The sequence below is a fragment of the Carcharodon carcharias genome, chromosome 11 (assembly GCF_017639515.1).
Source record: "Carcharodon carcharias isolate sCarCar2 chromosome 11, sCarCar2.pri, whole genome shotgun sequence".
NCBI lineage: Eukaryota > Metazoa > Chordata > Chondrichthyes > Lamniformes > Lamnidae > Carcharodon > Carcharodon carcharias.
This window is the reverse complement of record NC_054477.1, coordinates 162642378-162662719: the sequence shown is the minus strand read 5'-3', so window position 1 is coordinate 162662719 and position 20342 is coordinate 162642378. Positions and strand designations below refer to the sequence as shown.

At 45.1% G+C, this 20342-nt stretch overlaps 1 protein-coding gene across 1 annotated transcript in view; it reads right to left on the bottom strand.

Annotated features, from left to right (window-relative positions):
* The window catches only part of atp6v1ab (ATPase H+ transporting V1 subunit Ab), a 31573-nt gene extending 12460 nt beyond the window's left edge, over positions 1–19113 (bottom strand). The window contains exons 1-10 of the mRNA XM_041198631.1: positions 19035–19113; positions 12197–12288; positions 9989–10117; positions 9098–9312; positions 6706–6843; positions 5394–5545; positions 4149–4311; positions 2079–2187; positions 965–1087; positions 218–332 (exon numbers count right to left, since the gene is read on the bottom strand). Of these exons, the coding sequence (XP_041054565.1) occupies positions 218–332; positions 965–1087; positions 2079–2187; positions 4149–4311; positions 5394–5545; positions 6706–6843; positions 9098–9312; positions 9989–10117; positions 12197–12278 (1226 nt within the window). The 5' untranslated portion in view covers positions 12279–12288; positions 19035–19113. The remainder of the gene's footprint in view (positions 1–217; positions 333–964; positions 1088–2078; positions 2188–4148; positions 4312–5393; positions 5546–6705; positions 6844–9097; positions 9313–9988; positions 10118–12196; positions 12289–19034) is intronic.
* Between the last annotated feature and the right edge of the window lie 1229 nt (positions 19114–20342).

Below are 20342 nucleotides of genomic sequence, written 5' to 3'. Positions count from 1 at the left end.
GCTCAATGAAACTCCAAATGATTAAAGATAATCAATGTGCGTGTGTACTCTACTGATTTCATTTCATATCAATGCAGATAATGATTAAATGATGAACATGAAGAGGTGCACCTCACATTTTTATCCAATTAAAAAGTAAACCATCAGGAAGGTTTTCACTGGGACAAATTCCCTTAAACGCAGGGCTGATGCTTCCAGTTCCTGATTAAACACTTACGCTCCAACAATGCTGACACTACCCTCTCGCTCAGGGTTTCCCAGACACTTGACCCGACCTGCACGCTCATAAAATGAGGCTAAACGGGCTCCCAGGTAAGCAGGATAACCACTGTCTAGAGAAACAGATAAAGTTGGTTTCAATCACATTCTCAACAAGTCACTAAGTACTTGGACATTATTAGTCTCCTGAAAATACAGATACAAGTCAAATTAATTCCAAATGTTGTGTAAAATGGAATCGTGGCCACGAGTTTTGGATCTGCCTTAAGGTAACCTTCTTGGATAAGAGGTGGCAGTCATTTCAGTAAGCCGCCCAAACATCCTATCTTCAGGAGTGCCCTCGCTGCTCAATATCAAAGGGTAGGATAGTGTAACTCAATGTGCAGGAATTGCAAAGGGTACTGTGTCTTTTACACTCGATTTCTTCAATCTTTATGGTAGGCGTTTTATTGCAGGAACAAAGTTGCTCTAATGATTTTAAACCAAGTCTCATCTGAGCTTAATGGCTGCCTTCAGTAAGATAGGGCATTTTTTTGTTACATACTCTCTACCCGATACAAGGCAGTGAGAGGCAACCACCATAAAAGTAAGATCTTCAGGCACAGCTGGAGCAACTGAAGCCAATAAACCCAGGAAAATAGCTGCAGCATGACCTGAATTTGCCGCAATCACCAACCTTCATTTCTAAAATGCAGAGTAATATTCTAATTTAATTTGGTAGCGACACTGTTGACAAAAAGCCTACCAGCAGGCATTTCTGCCAGACGTCCGGAGATTTCTCTTAGCGCCTCAGCCCATCGGGATGTGGAATCTGCCATCATGCTGACGTGGTAACCCATATCCCGGAAGTATTCAGAAAGGGTGATGCCTTAAAAAGGGTGCCAAAGAGGAAGAATCAATTTAAAGTTGTGCCATTTTCTGGTATAAACAAACATCTAGAAGCCTGCATCATTTCATTCAGTTGTGATACTAGAGGCGCAAGATAAGCAGACCACCAGCTATGCATTCGGCAGTATTTGGTCAAGTGTGGTGACAGAAAGGTAAGAATTGGGTGCATCACCAGCCCACTGCTTCAGATGGTGTCACCAAAGGGCAGATGAGGATGAATCTTTGGGATACTCCTAAGGTGACAGTGTAAGGTTGGAAACATAAGTCTTTGGCTGTGATTAGAGTGGCTAATGAATGGAGACAAGTGAAGACAGTCCCAAGAAACTGGGCAACAAAGCACAGGTAATCATGGGATGGACTATGGGAGGCTGCAGAGGGATCGAGGGGGAACAATGAACAGCCAGCTCAGAGGAAGTTGTTTGTGACTTTGGTCAGCGATGATTCAGGGACGTGAGGGGATAGAAACCAGATTGAAGGGGTTCAGATATGGGACTGTGGGAGAAATGGGCACAGATCTGGGAAACGAAAGCACATCAACAACACAGGAGAGAGGAGCAAAGTTGGAGATGGTCCAGTGCACAGCATCAACAAAGGAGTTGAGGGAGAGTTGTTAAAGGAAGGGGTGATCACGGCAGCTTGAAAAGATAGGGGACAGAATGCCTAAAGAGTGGAAACCATTTAAAATAAAATGTCAGGAAGGGTGGCTGGGAAATCAGAAATTAACATGTTTGTCTTTAAAAACAACCAAGTTTAAGCAACAAGTTATCCATTGGAAAACCAGCCGATCTCTCTCCATGTCTCCTTATCACCCTGCAAAGTAAATGCCGGATTATCTTCAGGCAAAGTCCATTTACAACCCCCATGATACAGGCCCAATTAATATTTCCCTCCGCATAAAAGCCAATAGAACCATTTCACAATTCTGTGCAGCAGTGAAAACATTAACATGTAAAACAAATGAGATATTGTACCAGTGTATATGGAGGCTTCCCTGGCAGCGACTGGCATGTTTGAGGTATTAGCCACCAACGATGTTCTCTTCATAATGCTTTCTACTTTCCCATCAACCTCCATCGTTAGCTACAAGGGACAAGAGAAATAAGGCACATTAGAATCCAGAATGATCCAAAGAATAAATCTGGAGAGAGGAGGCCATTCAGCCTAATTATTCAGCATCGATAGACTTTAGGCAATGCAGACATGAACCTGTAGTATTGTTTCTTATTTAAACAGCGCATCAGTAAAACCTGTACACTTACTAATTCAGCCCTTGCTGTTTTTACCCAACAGGGAAGGGTGAAATAACGTGAGCTGAACAGAACACAATAGTCAGATGTTACAACACTGATGAGAAATTACAAACGCTGAGGGACCGGACAGAAGACAGCATTGTCCAAAGTAGTCACTTCATGTCACAGCGAGAGAAGGATTTAAAACAAACTCATCTACACCTATTCACCTCTGGGCAAAGCCACTGGGAAAAGGAGTTAAGGCCAAGGCATTCTTGAGGGGACGGTCCAGCTCAGTAGATTGAATGAGAGTTCCTGGTAAATCAGTTTCTCTCAGTAGACCAAACCCTGCATTTCAGCTGGTCTGACACTTACTTAACTAGCCGAGAAATCTATGCTGAATTTTCAGAATTAAGAACTTTTTTTCATGAGGTGTGGGTGTCACTAGCTAGGCCAGCTTTTATTGCCCAGTGTCTCCTGCCAATGCAAGATAGCCACCAATACCCATCTGCACATGCGGAGAAAACCAATGACATCACTCCGCTGTGCCCAGCCCAGCCTGCCAGTACCCTTCTGCATATGCAATGATGCCACCACACACATACGCAATATCGTTAGTACGCCCTTGCGCAGTCCTCCTCAGAGACAGTGAAACTATTATTCTATAAAAACTGCACATACATTGTGAAACTGGATAAAGTTCATATGCAGGAAAAGTAACACATTTAATGAAACAAGTTACATTCTGGGGCTTTTCTCCAAATAGTATATATTTAATGCACTTCTGTCTCACTGGAGGTTAAAAATGTGACGCCGTGATTTCAAATAATTAGTTGAATACATATTCACCTTGTTAAGTTTAGGTATTTTCTCAGTCTCGTGGATTTGGGACTGTTGTGTTAACTTTATGGAGCCAATAGGGACACCTCAAGGACAGATAAAAACACTGATGCCTAAAACGGAGCTGTGATGTTTTGAACAGCGCCATCTTTGGTCCTGGCCTCTGCCTATTCTGTCACTCACAATGATGGCACGGAGTAACACACTCAAAATAGGCCTGCAGGGTGTTAGCAGCAAATGCAGCATTTACTGCCCCTAATCGCCCTTGAGAAGTTGGTGATGAGCTGCCTTCTTGAACTGCTGCAGTCCATGTGGTGTAGGCACACTCACAGTGCTGTTGGGTGGGTGGGTGGGGGGGTTGTTCCAGGAATTTTGACCCAGTGACAGTGAAGGAACAGCGATATATTTCCAAGAAAGGAGTGTGTGTGGCTTGGAGGGGAACTTGCAGGTATTCTCGAGTCTGCAGCCCTTGTCCTTCTAGGTGGTAGGGGTCATGACTTTCGAAGGTGTTGTTGAAGGAACCTTGGTGATTTGCTGCAGTGCATCTTGTAGATGGTACAAAACACTCCTGCCACTGTGTGCTGGTAGTGCAGGGAGTGAATGCTGAAGGTGATGGAAGAGGTGCCAAACAAGCAGGCTGCTTTGTCCTGGGTGGCGTTGAGTTTGAGTGTTGTTGGAGCTGCACTCATCCAGGCAAGTGCAGAATATTCCATCACACTCCTGACTTGAGCTTCGTAAATGGTGGACAGGCTTTGGGGAGTCAGGAAGTGAGTTACTCACCGCAGGATTCCCAGCCTCTTGTAGCCACAGTATTTATATGGCTGGTCCAGTTCAACCTCTGGTCAATGGTAACCCCCAGGATGTTGATGGGAGTGGGTTTACCATTATTCTGCAACATTTTCTTAAAACATATTTGCAAACAAAGCTTTCACTTTTGAAGTGTTTTCTTTTTGAAGATAACTTTAATCTAACCTCTGGGAAATCTCTCAGAACTTCAGACATCTCATTGCCACGCTCCCCACATCCAACGTAGATGATCACATCACTGTTGGAGTACTTTGAGAGTGATTGAGAAATTACGGTCTTTCCACATCCAAAGGCCCCTGGGATAGCCGTGGTTCCACCTTGCACACACCTTAAACACAAGGACAAGACAAATAAAACAATGAATCCGCTATAAGTCAACATAGACAGAAACAGGGTATTCTTTCCCACCAAATGCTCATGAATCCCCAGTTTAAGCACATTATTCAGGATTTATAGAAATGAATGGAACAGTGTAACACATTTTTTAGCACCCATTAATTCTGCCAAGAAGCTCTCGCCACAATTGGCTCCAGTGGCTATAATGCATTGAAGAGCAGAAGCCTCCAAAACAGAAAAGATCACCCCATAACATAGCTTGTAATAACATGCATGTGTACCCACGTAATCAAACCTATTCCCATATGGGGTTCTCATTTCAACTTCATGAAAGGCCTGAAGGAACAGTGCTAATGAGTGAAGGCCAATCTTGAAGAGAAGGAAGCAAAAGCAGGTGGGGGGGAGAGGACCAAGAGGAAAAAGAAATGACTATGGATGGCTTAAGTACGCACATCAGTTGAATTACCTGCATCAATTCTGTGTATTCTCAGGGTTCACAGCATTTCCTGCCAGAGGTATAACCCTGGGTCAAAGAGTTAGGAAATCTCATATTTCAAAATTCAACCTTCTGTACCTGGCCCAAACACAATGTCTTTGCCTCTCTCTCTCTCTCTCCCCTCTACTGGAATTCCAGCCTCTGAGGCCCTGGAGCTATCTTGGCATTGAATCATAGAATAGTACAGCACAAAAAGAAGCCTTCAGCCAATCCTGACTGTTACCTGCAAGAGCAACTTAGCAAGTTCAGCTGAGGTCAGACTGGTGTTTTATAAAGGTTCAGCATAACTTCCTTTGCTTCCTTTATTTAGAAAGCCCAGGATCCCATATGCCTTTTTAAGCACTTTCTTGACCTGCCCTGCTACCTTCAATCATTTGTGCGCATTTCCTTCAAGAGACAAAATAGCCCCTGAAATCAGCCTCAGATGGTGCTTGGCAGGAACTTAAGGGAACACAGTATTTTATACCATCTCTCTGGTGTGTGGTATGAAAAGAGGCTGCAGACGAGAATTCCAAACACCTGGGTTTAGACATTCCAACATATCAAACCAAAGTGCATTTAATTGAAGATAAACTCACGGGAAAAGTGCATCCAACACACGCTGTCCTGTCAGCAGAGGGTGATTGGCTGGGAGCTTCTCAGTGACTGGCCTCACCTGACGAACAGGCCATACCTGAACCATGGTGAACTTCTCTTTGATGCCTTCAAATTCAAGTTCCAGAACCACATCCTTTAAAAAAGATAGCGGAGGAGGATAATAATCAACAGTTACAATCTATTATTGCCACCAGCAAAAATGGCTGCTGTTTGAATAACTTCGTTGCTAGCTAAATAAACTGGGATTTTAAATCTAATTCATTTCCCAAGATACCCATTCACCATATTAAACATTCACTCCCTCCACCACCGACACACAGTAGCAGCAGTGTGCGTACCATCCACAAGATGCACTGCAGGAATTCACCAAAGCTCCTTAGACAGCACTTTCCGAACCTGCAACTGCTACAACCTGGAAGGACAAGGGCAGCAGACACATGGGAACACCACCACCTGGAAGTTCCCCTCCAAGTCACTCACCATCTGACTTGGAAATATATCGGCCGTTCCTTCACTGTCGCTGGGTCAAAATCCTGAAACACCCTCCCGAACAGCACTGTGGGTGTATCTACACCACATGGACTACAGCGGTTCAAGAAGACAGCTCACCAACATGATATTAAGGGCACTTAGGGATGGGCAATAGACGCTGGCTCTGCCAGTGACGACCATGTCCCATGAACAAATTTTTAAAAAAGGCAATCTGATTAATTTAATGAATATTTTTTGGACTTTGGCATGGTTGAGATACTGGTAAAACCTCCTCCAGTCCTACATCATCCCTTCCCTAGCTCAATCTCTCCATTCCGTTGATTCTGGCCTCTTGTGCACCTCCTCCCCCATCCCACATCTCTACTCTACCAGTGGTGAGCAGGCCTTCAGTCACCCAGGTCCCTTGCTCTAGAATTTTCTTTTCAAGTTTCTCTACCCCTCCATCTCTCTCAACTCCTTCAAGATACCCCTTAGAATTCACCTTTTGGTCCCTTTCCTAGTATTTCACACTTTTTGCTTTCACCTTTGCATAACACCATGGGGATAATTTTCTAAGTTAGATGCAAATAATCATTTTAATTCATTCTTGCTGCAAGTGCCACTGGCAAGGACAGCTTCAGTGCCCATCCCTAATTGCCCTCGAGACAACGGAGTGTTTTGCTGGCCATTTCAGCATTCTTCCGCAAAAACACAAGTGAGGTCTGTACAACATCCAGTCTTGTGAAACATATTTGCAACTGATAAATCCATGAACACATTTGGTTCAGATTTAAGAAATAAATACAATCTTCAAGTACTTACAGAAACATCATAGTTCCCTGGTGGGGCGACATATGTGACAGTTCCCCTGCTTTTTGGAGGAAGCATGATCTTGTGCTTAATAAGAGAATTCTCAAACACAAAGCCATATATATCTCCACCAGTGATGTGACTACCAACCTGAAAATAAACAATTTACAGCTCAAAGTATGACCATACTATTTTTGAAATAATGAACTTATAAATTCCAGTTCCCACTATTACTTATCACTACCAGTGTCACAAATGTTGTCATGGTATAGTCATTAACTTTAGACAGAACAGTTGAGCCAGAATGACTTAGAAGCCAACAGTTCACGTCGCAGGTACAGAGGAACAGAATTATTTGACTAACAAAAAGGTGGTATCTCAATTCTTGCCAACTCTATCTTCTTGATGCTCCTGCACCAATTGCTATGTTGATTCCATCTGTTGGGGCTGCCTTATTACAGCTGCTCCTTTGCTATTCTCAGTGCCTCAGCGAGAGGTTCAGCACTACTTCAACCTCACCCGCACTTTCAAACTAGTTCACTAGGGGAAGGCTAGTTTAAGAAAACGGTGGGGGACTAGCATAAATGCATTCATTCCCGACCCCAGGCAGCATTTCACATCTCTATCTGCGTATGATCGCTGAGAGGCAGATAGGCAATGAGCAGGCAGTTTTTAAAAAAATAAGCCTTTGATGAAAGCTGTAAGCTGTACTTCAATTTTAAGGTGTTTATGCCATGTACAGCCATCCAGTGCCACTGATTTATGGAGGTTGAATCAACCAAATTCTGTTTTAATTGAACATGGAAGGAAACTGGGGTCTAGCTCACTAGAGTCAGTCAACAACGACAGATAGACCCCATCCCAGCAGGCAGCGCAGGCCGGCTGCACCCCGTCCCAGCAGGCCGGCTGCACCCCGTCCCAGCAGGCCGGCTGCACCCCGTCCCAGCAGGCCGGCTGCACCCCGTCCCAGCAGGCCGGCTGCACCCCGTCCCAGCAGGCCGGCTGCACCCCGTCCCAGCAGGCCGGCTGCACCCCGTCCCAGCAGGCCGGCTGCACCCCGTCCCAGCAGGCCGGCTGCACCCCATCCCAGCAGGCCGGCTGCACCCCATCCCAGCAGGCCGGCTGCACCCCATCCCAGCAGGCCGGCTGCACCCCATCCCAGCAGGCCGGCTGCACCCCATCCCAGCAGGCCGGCTGCACCCCATCCCAGCAGGCCGGCTGCACCCCATCCCAGCAGGCCGGCTGCACCCCATCCCAGCAGGCCGGCTGCACCCCATCCCAGCAGGCCGGCTGCACCCCATCCCAGCAGGCCGGCTGCACCCCATCCCAGCAGGCCGGCTGCACCCCATCCCAGCAGGCCGGCTGCACCCCATCCCAGCAGGCCGGCTGCACCCCATCCCAGCAGGCCGGCTGCACCCCATCCCAGCAGGCCGGCTGCACCCCATCCCAGCAGGCCGGCTGCACCCCATCCCAGCAGGCCGGCTGCACCCCATCCCAGCAGGCCGGCTGCACCCCATCCCAGCAGGCCGGCTGCACCCCATCCCAGCAGGCCGGCTGCACCCCATCCCAGCAGGCCGGCTGCACCCCATCCCAGCAGGCCGGCTGCACCCCATCCCAGCAGGCCGGCTGCACCTCATCCCAGCAGGCCGGCTGCACCCCATCCCAGCAGGCCGGCTGCACCCCATCCCAGCAGGCCGGCTGCACCCCAACCCAGCAGGCCGGCTGCACCCCAACCCAGCAGGCAGCGCAGGCCGGGGGCACCTAGGAGAGCAGTGGACACACCGCCCCCAGCAGCGGTGGCTCGCAGATTTCCTCCCCCCACACCATTCCCCAACCCCACCCCCACCCCCTCAACCAGCAGCGTGGGCCTGTGTTACCCCACTGCAAACATTAAATTTGCAGTTTTGCAACTAGCTCTTGGAAGTGTAGCTCTGTGCCTATCTCTCTATCTCAAAGTAATGGGAATTACAGTTTCTAACCATCAACAGAACACTAGCATTAACTGGAGGCTATTTGTTTTGAAAACAGATTTAAATTTTACCTCAAACAACTTCTAAAATTCCCTCTCTAGATTTACTTCCAATAATCAAATAGACTTGTTTCATCCTGTCTCTAACAAAATCTATCATTTGGCTTTCTTAAAAGCTACCATGGTATCATGGGGACATTGGACAAACAGCACATGCTCAGTCAGTGGGAAAAAAACTAAATACTACAAATGCTGGCAATCTGAAATAAAAACAAAGTTCTGGAAATACTCAGGTCTGGCAGCAGGGTGGAAAGTCACAGGCCTGAAACGTTAACTATTTCACTTTCCACAAATGCTGCCAGGCTGTGGGAACTGTCTTCAGCTTACAGTCCATCTGAGAAAATCCAGTTAAATTGATTTAGTGAAAGCCCTTACCCGCATATTCTTGGAAGGAGTAAATTCCCACTTCAATTCTCTACTCAGAGCATTCACGTTGACACCACGGGGGATGTAAATACTCTGCGTCAAATCATTGATGTCCTTGAGAGGTCGCTGGATCCCATCAAAAATGGCTCCCATAATGCCGGGTCCCAGCTCCACAGAAAGCGGTTTTCCTGTACGAAGCACTGGATCTCCGACGGATACACCAGCTATTGGGTGGGAACTTAGGAAAACACTGCTTACAACGTTCCTGATAAGGTGATTAAACATAATCAAGTTCCGGGAACCTCCAATGGTAGGGTAAGCCTGCTAAATAAGTCCCTGCAGCACATCACTCATTATTCAAGCTCACACACAAAGAACACAGACTTGAAAAAGTTACTGAGCGTCAACTGTTGCCTATGGAATTACTGCACAGATTATGTGGCTGCCTTCAGTAGGAGAGTGCTTTTACCTTCTTGGAAATCACTGGGCTACAATAGGGGTAGGGAGATGGAAAAAGTTTCTGGACGTGAAGCTTCAGCCATGAATGCAGGGACAGTACTGATGATGGTATGTGACATTATTCTAGAGTGTTACAGGACAAACATGCAGATCCTTTCCTCAGGTGATTAGTCAGGCTGAGTTTAAGGTGATGTACATGGTCTGTTCAGGAACAATGGTGAAGGCCAGTTGGTCTTTTGTCAACCACTATTTGTGTCCTCATCACTGAAATATCTTCCCCTTCAATTACATCATTTACTGCAAGATGTATTCTGTCTCGTTGGACACCTGCTCAGAACGGGCAATAAAAATACAGCTTTTGCCAAAAGCACCTCATCCCAACAAAAATTGTTCCAAGGATCTCACTCAAGTTTATACAGTTAATCAATTCAGAAAGGATACAGGTTTCTTCATAGACTTGGATTGTAGCCATATCTCCCTCCAAACGGATAATCTCACCAACCAGCTCAGAATGACCTACACGAACCAGTTCATACATTGCTGCTCCAGCCATATTGGAGGCAGTGACAACTAGAAGGCACATAGATTAGAAAAACAACAAGCAAGTTAATGCATCGTTGGAAGCAAATAAACTTAACAAAACTTTGTACTGTAAGAAAAATTACCCATTTAAATCTGAATGATTAAGGTTTCTGGTTGCCAGTTAACTGTAGATAGGGAACAGAATAAGACCATAAGATGTAGGAGCAGAAGCAGGCCATTCAGCCCATCGAGTCTTCTCCACCATTCAATGAGATCATGGCTGATCTGATAATCCTCAACCCCACTTCCCTGCCTTTGCCCCATAAACCTTGATTCCCTTACTGATTAAAAATGTCTATCTCAGCCTTGAATATACTTAACGACCCAGCCTCCACAACCCGCTGTGGTAAAGAATTCCACAGATTAACTACCCTCAGAAGAAATTCCTCCTCATCTCTGTCTTAAATGGGTGATCCCTTACTCTGAGATTATGCCTTCTGGTCATAGACTGTCCCACAAGAGAAAACAATCTCAGCATCTACCGTGTCAAGCCCCCTAAGAATCTTATATGGTTGCCTCTCATTTTTCTAAACTCCAATGAGTACAGGCTCAACCTACTCAACCTCTCCTTTTAAGCAAATCCCTCCACACTCAGGATCAACCTAGTGAACCTTCTTTGGACTGCCCTCAATGCCAGTATATCTTTCCTTAGATAAGGCGGCCAAAACTGTTCAGTTATTCAGGTGTGATCTAACTAGTGCCTTGTATAGCTTTAGCAAGACTTCCCTAATTCTATACTCCATTCCCTTTGAAATAAAGGCCAACGTTCTATTTGTCTTCCCGATTACCTGATGAGCTTATAAGCAGTCTTACTCCATTTAAATAATATTCAGCTCCTCTATTCTGCTTGCCAAAGTGCATAACCTTACACTTTCCCACATTATATTCCATCTGCCAAGTTTTTGCCCACTCATCAGCCTGTCTGTATCCCTCTGTAGACTCCTTGTGTCTTCCTCACCGCTTGCCTTCCCACCTATTTTTGCGTCACCCACAAACTTGGTGATAATACATTCACTTCCCTCATCCAATTCATTAATATAAATTGTAAATAATTGCGGCCCAGCACAGATCCCTGTGGCACTCCACTAACTACAGGTTGCCATCCTGAAAATGCTCCCCCTTATACCAACTCTCTGTCTATTAGTTAGACAATCCTCTATCCATGCCAATATACTACCCCCAACACAATTGGCTCTTGTCTTAAGTAGCCTTGTGTGCGGTATCTTATCCAATGCCTTTTGGAAATCCAAATATATTACATCTACTGACTCCCTTTTATCTATCCTGCTTGTTACCACCTCAAAGGATTCTAATAAATTCTAATCATGTCAGGCATGATTTCCCCTTCATGAAGCCATGCTGATTCTGCTTGATTATGTTATGTATTTCTAAATGCTCTGCTATTACATCCTTTATAATAAACTGACATTTTCCCAATGACAGATGTTAAGCTAATTGGCCTATAGTTACTTGTTTTTTGTCTCCTTCCCTTTTTGAATAAGGGCAGTTTTCCAATCCTCTGGGACTTTTCCAGAATCTAAGGATTCTTGGAAGATTACTACCAGTGCATCCACTATCTCTGTAGCTACTTCTTTTAATATCCTAAGATGCAACCCATCAGGTCCAGGGGACTTATTGGCCTTTAGCCCCATTAGTTTTCCTTTTTCTCTAGAGACAGTTATTGTATTTACTTCCCCCCCTCCTTTTGCCCCTTGATTATTTAGTATCTTTTGCAACAGATTTGCAAGGTTATAAAGAAACTTTTAAAAGAAAACGAATTTTAAAAACTCGATCCCCACCCTTGAATAAGAGGAAGGTGAGGAATCTGGTGAGTATAGAGGCATTGCAACACGTACCTCAGTCAGACACTGTATATTAATCCCCAGTAAATACACATGCCTCCTCGCAATGAGATCGTATGATTTCAATGCAGCAACAACATTTACTCGGATGACTCAATACTTGTGGCAGACATAAAAGAGCATGTATTTTACACAGTAACCATTTTATACATTCCCCTACACCAACCTGGCTGTTTAGCGACTCATGAATGAATGAAATGCTCACCGGGACCAGAGACGCCATGGACATATCCAACCATAGTCTCATGGTCCTCATCGCCTATCTTGGGAAGTTTACTGAAATCCATCTTGATCAATCTGAAAAGATTTTATTGTAGATCAGATATAAATGGAAAAATCAGAGACAACTAACAGCCTTGTAAATTTCAGGCTCAAAATCAAGACCCTTAAAAGGCTACACAAATAGATCTGTGCGCTTTTCTTTTCCGAGCTAGTTAACTTTAAAATATGTATTGTGCACTGGCACATGATTACAAGCAGTGTAGTTAAAATAGTGAAATATTAATCTTGAGGTCACAAATCCATGCTTGGATCCATGTCACATCACAACAAAGAACAGAATCTAATGTGCCCAATATGAAAACACATGAGTCCAACAGAAAGTCCACTCCAAGTTCACTGAGTTACTTAGTAGTAACGTTTATTAAGTATTTGGTTGCTGAATATTTATAAATAAAATCAAACACACTAAGGTTTTCAGCATGTTCATTTAATTGCAAAATACATGAAGGTTCCTTAGACCCAGTTTGTTTGAACATGAGGATTCATAATAATTTTAATGGTACATTAATTAATTAGACTATTTGAATTATGCTCATTCTGGAAACAAGCCAACATCTGATAAAAGGAAGACCAAGTTTGATTAAAATTTTGAAGTAGTTAACTTTGTGACTGGATAAATGCTCACAGACATAACATCGGCAAGTCTCTTGCGCAGGTCAACGATGCAGTTAATTGGAAATGCTTTCACAATGGTTTGTGCAATGCTATCAACATTTTGCAGAGTGAAATTTTTTTTCAAGGAGATTTATTTGCTACACCAAAAATTGCCAGTTTCAGATCTTCATCTCACCAAACAGCAAGACATTTAACTGCACTGTAGCAGAGAAATAAAAGCCACCTATACAGTTCCTGTAATATAGAATTGTTGAGGATTTAACTAGGGAGAGAGATCAGGACACTGAAAAAGAATTAAGAGGGATCGAACTCATGGCACTGCTGAACAGATCATATGATGTGCTTTAAGAGACATAGCATAGTGATTAGTTTTGTCACTGGATAGAATGCTGGAGTATAGAGAGAGAGGGTTTGAAAGATGGCAGAGTGGGAGACAAGCTGCAATGCAGGGTCAGAGGAAGGGATGTGCTTTCTCAACATGCAGCACGGGCTAGACATGGCTAGGAAAGACTGCACAGGTAGTGACGTGAGACTGCAGACATGTTTGAAAATAAGGGCGGAGCTCTGTAGTTCATCTGCTGACTTGCACATTAGCAATAATAAGATTTTGTAAACTTAACTTAATAAATTGATGCTTCAATAATGGCACCAACTTGCCACCTGAATTGTTTTGGTTACAATACAATCATGCTTCAGTATCTTAATACTCACCTGGCATTTCTCCCCTAATTCATCTACAATATCTTTTTCAGTCATGAGAATGGGTGACTCAATTCTACAAGATCTGTGAATTCAGTCAAACTAATCAAAGAGGGGCCTTCATCTCATTCTTTGCCAGAGATTAAACTACATGAAATATTCACAATTGAAAACCAAACTGACCCCTACTTTTAGCCTTGTGTTTATTGAATCCATAAAATCACAGCGCAAGAGGTCATTTGGTCAATTGTGCTGGCTCTTGCCTGCAGCAACGCAAATGTAACGTCACCGCTCTGCTCTCTATCTCATAGCCCTTTGTCTTTCTCTGGTTCAAATATTCATTCAAACATTCTCAGGAAATCATGTAGTGGTCTCTGTCCCAACCTCTTCCTGTGACAAAACATTTCACACTCCAACAACCCTCTGTTTGAAAAAAAAAAATTCTCCTCATCTCTCTCCCCACTGAGGATCTTAAATTGATTACCTCTCATGACAAACCTCCAGGGAACATAGCCTTTCTCTATTCAATATCAAAATCTTTCCAAATTTTAAATCCCCTATTTTCTAATCCAGTAGAAATAAGCCTAACAGGAACAGGGTTATGGCTATCAACCTTCCAGACACAAAAACACCCATCGACCTTTATACTTTGCTTCCTACTACTGAGCCAATTTTGGATCCAACTTGTCACTTTCCCTTGGGTTGCATAAGCTTTAATTTTCTGGCCAGTGGTATCTGCACTCCCTCCATGTTATGAATGGGTTCTGTGGTGACATCCCCTTTGCTGATCACTGGTCATTGAGACCCAACAGGCAGTTCCTGTGTCCTGTTACAAGAGTGTAAATCAGCACTTCACTTTGCCTTCATCCATTCATCATGGCAGGCCCAGTATCAACCCCATCAATATGCCCACTGAAAATTGGAACAATGTTGGGATGCAGTGGCGTATGGCTCAACATGCACATTAGTCAATGTTTGGGCACGTGAGTGGAGCCTTGCTTTGCCCAGCCAGAGTGATGTAGAGCTGTTCTAACAAGCCCAGCATGTCAATCTCAAACTGATAGCTTCAATCACTGAGTTACGATGGGACTGAAACCTAAATCTTTCTCATTTTTTCTTGAAATTGCAAAAGACATCAACAGATGCAGAGAATAAATTTAGGCAATGCAATTGAAAGGCAAGAAATAATATTTTGATATTAGCTTAAGTTAAAAGTGAAAAAGATGGCGAATGCTGGAACAAGCTCAAAGGCCTAAACAACCTACTCCTAGCCCTATCTTAATAAAAACTTTGCCAATCCTTTTATAAAACCAAATGTTACACAGAGTACGTACTGTATAAATTGTAAAGCAAAAGGGTGGTCCGGTGGTGCAATGGTTAGTGCTGCTGCCTCACAGCTACAGGACCCGGGTTTGATCCTGACCTTGGGTGTCTGTCTGTGTGGAACTTGCACGTCCTCCTGTGTCTGTGCAGGTTTCTGCTGGATGCTCTGGTTTCCTCCCACTGTCCAAAGATTAGGTGGATTGGCTACGGCAAATTGTCCTTTAGAGTGAGTGAGTGTGTGTGTGTGTGTGTTGTTGTGTGTGTGTGTGTGTGTGTGTGTGTGCGCGTGCGCGTGTGCGTGTCCGCACCCTGTGATGGTCCTGAGTGTACCCTGCCTAATGCCCATTCCCTGTTGGGCTCCCCACTACCCTGAATTGGATGAAGCAGTTCTGGAAAAGCGAGAGAGTGTAAAGCAAAAGTTGCAGCCTGTTCTTATCAACTCTGTTTTAAAGTATCAAATATTTAAGGGACCGATAGCAATTACTGCAATTGAGCTGACCTAGATACAATAGCCTGGGGTTTCTTCCGCATGTATCACTAAATACAAACACTGGGACACAAATTACATGGCTTAAAAAACAGGGAATTGTGGGTCTAGCTGAGTTGGTATGTAATTACAATACACCCGAATCTCCTCGATTGTTTGCATCTGCTTATCAAACCCTTCGACTGAACCATTCTAGAACTAAATTGGCCATCACTTCCAAGACTCTCAAATGTGAGCATCCTCCAACTGGCCTTGTATGACAGTCTCCCAACACTGTGACCAAGTTTTCGGACACAGTAATTTTTCTAATCCTTTAGTGGCAATTCTTTGTGAGATCTGTTGTGTTATCTGTTTCTTTTATTGCATTTTTTTTTAGCAAAGCTTAAGTCACATTAAAAATTGAAATGCTGCCTTGATTACAGGTTCATATACATGCCTGATGTACGTGAATGCTGGTTAAATGAGTTGAAATGAACTTTCAGGACTCAAAGAGGAAACATACTTATGTGGAATCAGCATTTCCTTGGACCCCATTTTTCCAGCTGGTAACTCCAATTTAAATCTATTATCAGTCTAGGGAAATTCTAATGAGTTTGAGATGATGTTTGAGCATTTTCCCATATTGGCAAAATGGACACAATTTGCGATGTAATTTTCAGGTTGCACCCTCAGAGAAAGCTCCAGGACAATTTGTTTAACAGCACAATGATAAAGCTTCCCAGATAGATCAGCTGATTGTGGTAGGAAGCAACCATGCCTCGAAGATTCAGAAGGTGCCATGGTTGATTACTGATCCATGATGTTAGTTCACCTAAGGTGGGACTACTGTAGGTGCGCAACATCACCAGTTAAAGGTGAATTATTTCTGATTGCTATCCAGTGATCCCACTAGATGTGCACGTATGGCTGCCATTCCAGTACACACATTGTTCTACCTGTTAATAACTTCAGGAGACGAGTAAGGAAAAAAATTACCAGAAAAGGAGGAAAAATGTCCCACAACACTCCCACAAATTTGCAACTACACCTGGATCACAGCATCTTACTGAATAGGCATATCCTATAGCCTAATGACATGAGCAGGAGATGGAAATCTCACAAGATGATAAATAAATTGTAATACCATCCTGCTACTGGGCAGAAAAGAACATTCTCACCCGTTATTCTGTTGTGGTATTTGACAAGTATGCTATGGCAGGCCATTTAAGAACACAAGATAGCCAGTGCACAGCTACTGAATCACAAGTGAGTGCAAACACAATAACCTCAACTTAAATCCAATCCAAAATATTACTTTGTAGGTAAATGCCTTTGTTTTGCTCTAAGATTTAGCACCCCACATTATCAAATGCACATTTATAACATCCACTGAAGCTGTTCACATGTAACAGAACAAGTTCAAAGTTTGGGGAAATATACCAGCAAATATGACATTAGCTAAAAGTCACAGTTGACACGAAGTTCCAGTGCAATTGCAAGCACCCAACATTTCAATGTCTGTGACCTCAGAACAGCAATTTAATTCAATACATATTAACTCAACAGGTTACATACCTGACCCATGTCATACCAAACAAGAAAGCACTAAGCATTCTATTCACAAATAACATCCCAGTGAGCACATTTCTACAGTTAACCAATGGACAGCTTTTGCACCTAAGACACTTGCAACATTACTCATTTACCATCTTATTGGAGGACCACCGTACAGGCAGCTACAGGCCCTGTGTGCATTTCTAGGTTTTCATTTCAAGTCCCAACCTGGAATGGAGCTTAAACATTGAGATTTCAGTTTCATACTCACATGTGAAGTCTTGAGATTCAATTAATACCAGTGTGTTTAATTTCTGGGAGATTCTTGAAATTGATTAACAGCTTAAAAAGCCCAACTCCCTCCCCCACAGAAAATAACTTCTTGAACTGAACTCAAGACTTGCACTGATCAGCAGAATACATAAATCACTCATTACTAAGCAGGGTAAAGTGTCCATGATTAATTAACATTATTTCAAATGAGTCCAAACCAGGGCTCTTTGCATTAAGAGAAAACAGAATGTGCAGGGGATCATCTAATTATTTACATACCTAAAGTTTAGGGGAAAATGTACTGTTGTACAAGACAGCCAAAGATGGATGTGTATTATACATAGGATATTAACAATGACAGCTGATATACACACCATTTAATCCTTCTAGTTTTAGTAACTTCACACAATGTTTCATTACACATTGACTGCAGGTGGACTTTTGGAATGGTTTTGTGCAAAAATACTGGGGTTTTCATTTTAAAATTAAATCATATTAGTTGGTCTCTAAATGAAAGATGAATATTTCAGGTGTTTTTGTTTGCTTTGGATGATTCAAATCATGGTTAAGTACTAGGATTACAAACAGGATTCTTATTTTGCTACTATGAGAGACCATTTCAGCCTGAAACTCCCCCTGTTTGAAAATCCTCTCCAATAAGGAGTTGCACAGTGCATTTTCATGAATTGCAAAACGACAGTTTCACTTCCCACTATTGGTGTAAGGCACTGCTCGACTCCTCCATCTCGTCCTCCCCACTCTCCTTGGATGACTGATGTAGTTACGCAATGGTAGAGCAGATCTTCAGCCAATTCGCCTACTAACTATACTGATATGCTAATATCTGTCATCCTGGGCAGGAGATGGAAATGAATGAAATTGTTTTTTTGGGGGGAAAGAGGGCACAAGAAAGGGCTGGGGAGGTGTGAATGGGTGAGGAAGATAGAGTAAGGTGCGAGACAAAAAGATTTTAAGGGGATGAGGTAAAGGAAGATGCAATCTGGCCAGTGGGGCGTAAACAGAGTTTATAATCCGGCAATGGGTTGTGCAAGGAGGCAAGCTGCAGCCATAGAGAAGGGGGGGTGGGAATAGGAGGGAGGGAGAGGAGGATGCAATCCAACCTGAGAGTTCAAGGGGAAGTTTGGTGGTGAGCAGGGGTTTGGTGGGGGGGGGGGGGGGGAGAATGAAGGGCGATCTGGCCGAGCTATAACACTCTCACCGGCTTGACAGGGAACACAGGACGCTTCGGTACACCTGGCAGTCTTACTGCTGACAGCTGACAAGACCAGCGGCTGGTCCCCGGGGCTGTTCAGGGGGTGGAGAGAGAGAGGGGGAGGTGGTGGGAGAGAGGGATAGGGGAGGGGGAGGGAGAGAGGCATGGGGGAGGGAGAGAGGGATGGGGGAGGGAGAGAGGGATGGGGGGCTTGGGGGGGAGAGGGATGGGGGGGGTGAGGGGGGGGGAGAGGGATGGGGGTGGGGGGAGAGGGATGGGGGGGTGGGGGGGTGAGAGGGATGGGGGGGGTGAGGGGGGGGGGAGAGGGATGGGGGTGGGGGGAGAGGGATGGGGGGGTGAGGGGGGGGAGAGGGATGGGGGGGGGGGGGGGAACAGACGGATGGGTGAGCGGTGAAATCAGCTACACCGCCCCAGGGCTGTACAACTAGCGGGAACCCGGGGCTGGGCCGGACTGCGGACTAACAACAGCCAGGCTGGCCGACTCCACCCGGATAGAGCATTGACAAGGGGTCTCCCCTTTCTCTCTCTGTGTCTAAGTAGGGGTTTGCAAGAGGGCCTGAAGCCTGCGCCCCACTGACTCCCCAGCCGCCGTTTTACCTGCTGCGGCCGCCGCTCAGCTCCGCGTCCCCAGCTCCTGCTGATCACTGACAGTCAGCTGACCCCGGCGCATGCGCACACCGCGGACTATGTGGGGGGCGGGGCCAGCTGTGAATAAGCATTTCACTCACGTTTAATTTTAATATTCTTACTCCCGGCTCGGGTTCAAATTCAAAAGAGTGAGAAGAAATCACAAATTAAACAGTCACCGCCTTTTTTTTAATTCGGAGTCCGGTGGGGGGGGCGGGGGGGGTGGGGGTGGAGTAGAGCCGGGTGGGGGGGGGCGGGGCGCAGTGACGTCACGGCCAAGCCACCAAAGCGTCATCGATTCCCAATTCCAAATAATATTTTTAAAACATAAAAGTTATTTGAAAATTTGATGTCGCCTTTTTTTAAAATTGTCTGGGAAATTGAATATATTTATACTTTTGTTGATGAATTGCGATTTTTAAAAATTAGCCCACGAATCACGTGATCACGGACCTTTTTTAAAAGGGGGGGCGTGGTGGGGGGAAAACTTTTTAAAAACAACGAAATAACATAAAAATGATCCTGGAGGGAGTTTATTGGAAATTTCGGAAGTTTCACTGGCGCGAAGACGGATTAAAAATAAAACGTCGAGCAGGAGGAGGGTCAAAAGGTCATAGCCTTTTTTCCGTTGGTTTCAGTACTTTCGTGTGGAAGGAAGTTTTGAAAATGTTTTGTTAAAGTAATAAACAAGAAAAGTATAAACCGAAGATGTTTGGTGCGAGTGATTATTTCTGAGGAATTGTTGGGGGGTTCGGATGGAGTCGGGCTTCAGACGGGAGACTTCGAGTGGGTAAAAGCACTGGAGAAGCGTCACTCGGACTCGACGTTAACTGTCTCAGAAGCGGCCAGACCTGCTCAGTCTGTCCAGCATTTTCTGTTTGTATTCCGGGCTTCGAATGGACTCGGCTCCGCCGGATGGACTCGTGGGCAGCCTTCGGCTCCACTCGGGTACTGTCGGGCCGGAGTCGGAGGGACTCGGCCGGGCTCGGGCTGGAGTCGGAGGGACTCGGCCGGGCTCGGGCTGGAGTCGGAGGGACTCGGGCTGGAGTCGGAGGGACTCGGCCGGCCTCGGGCTCGAGTCGGCCGGGCTCGGGGCGGAGTAGGAGGGGCTCGGACCGGAGTCGGAGGGACTCGGCCGGGCTCGGGCCGGAGTAGGAGGGGCTCGGACCGGAGTCGGAGGGACACGGCCGGGCTCGGGCTCGAGTCGGCCGGGCTCGGGCCGGAGTCGGAGGGGCTCGGACCGGAGTCGGAGGGACACGGCCGGGCTCGGGCCGGAGT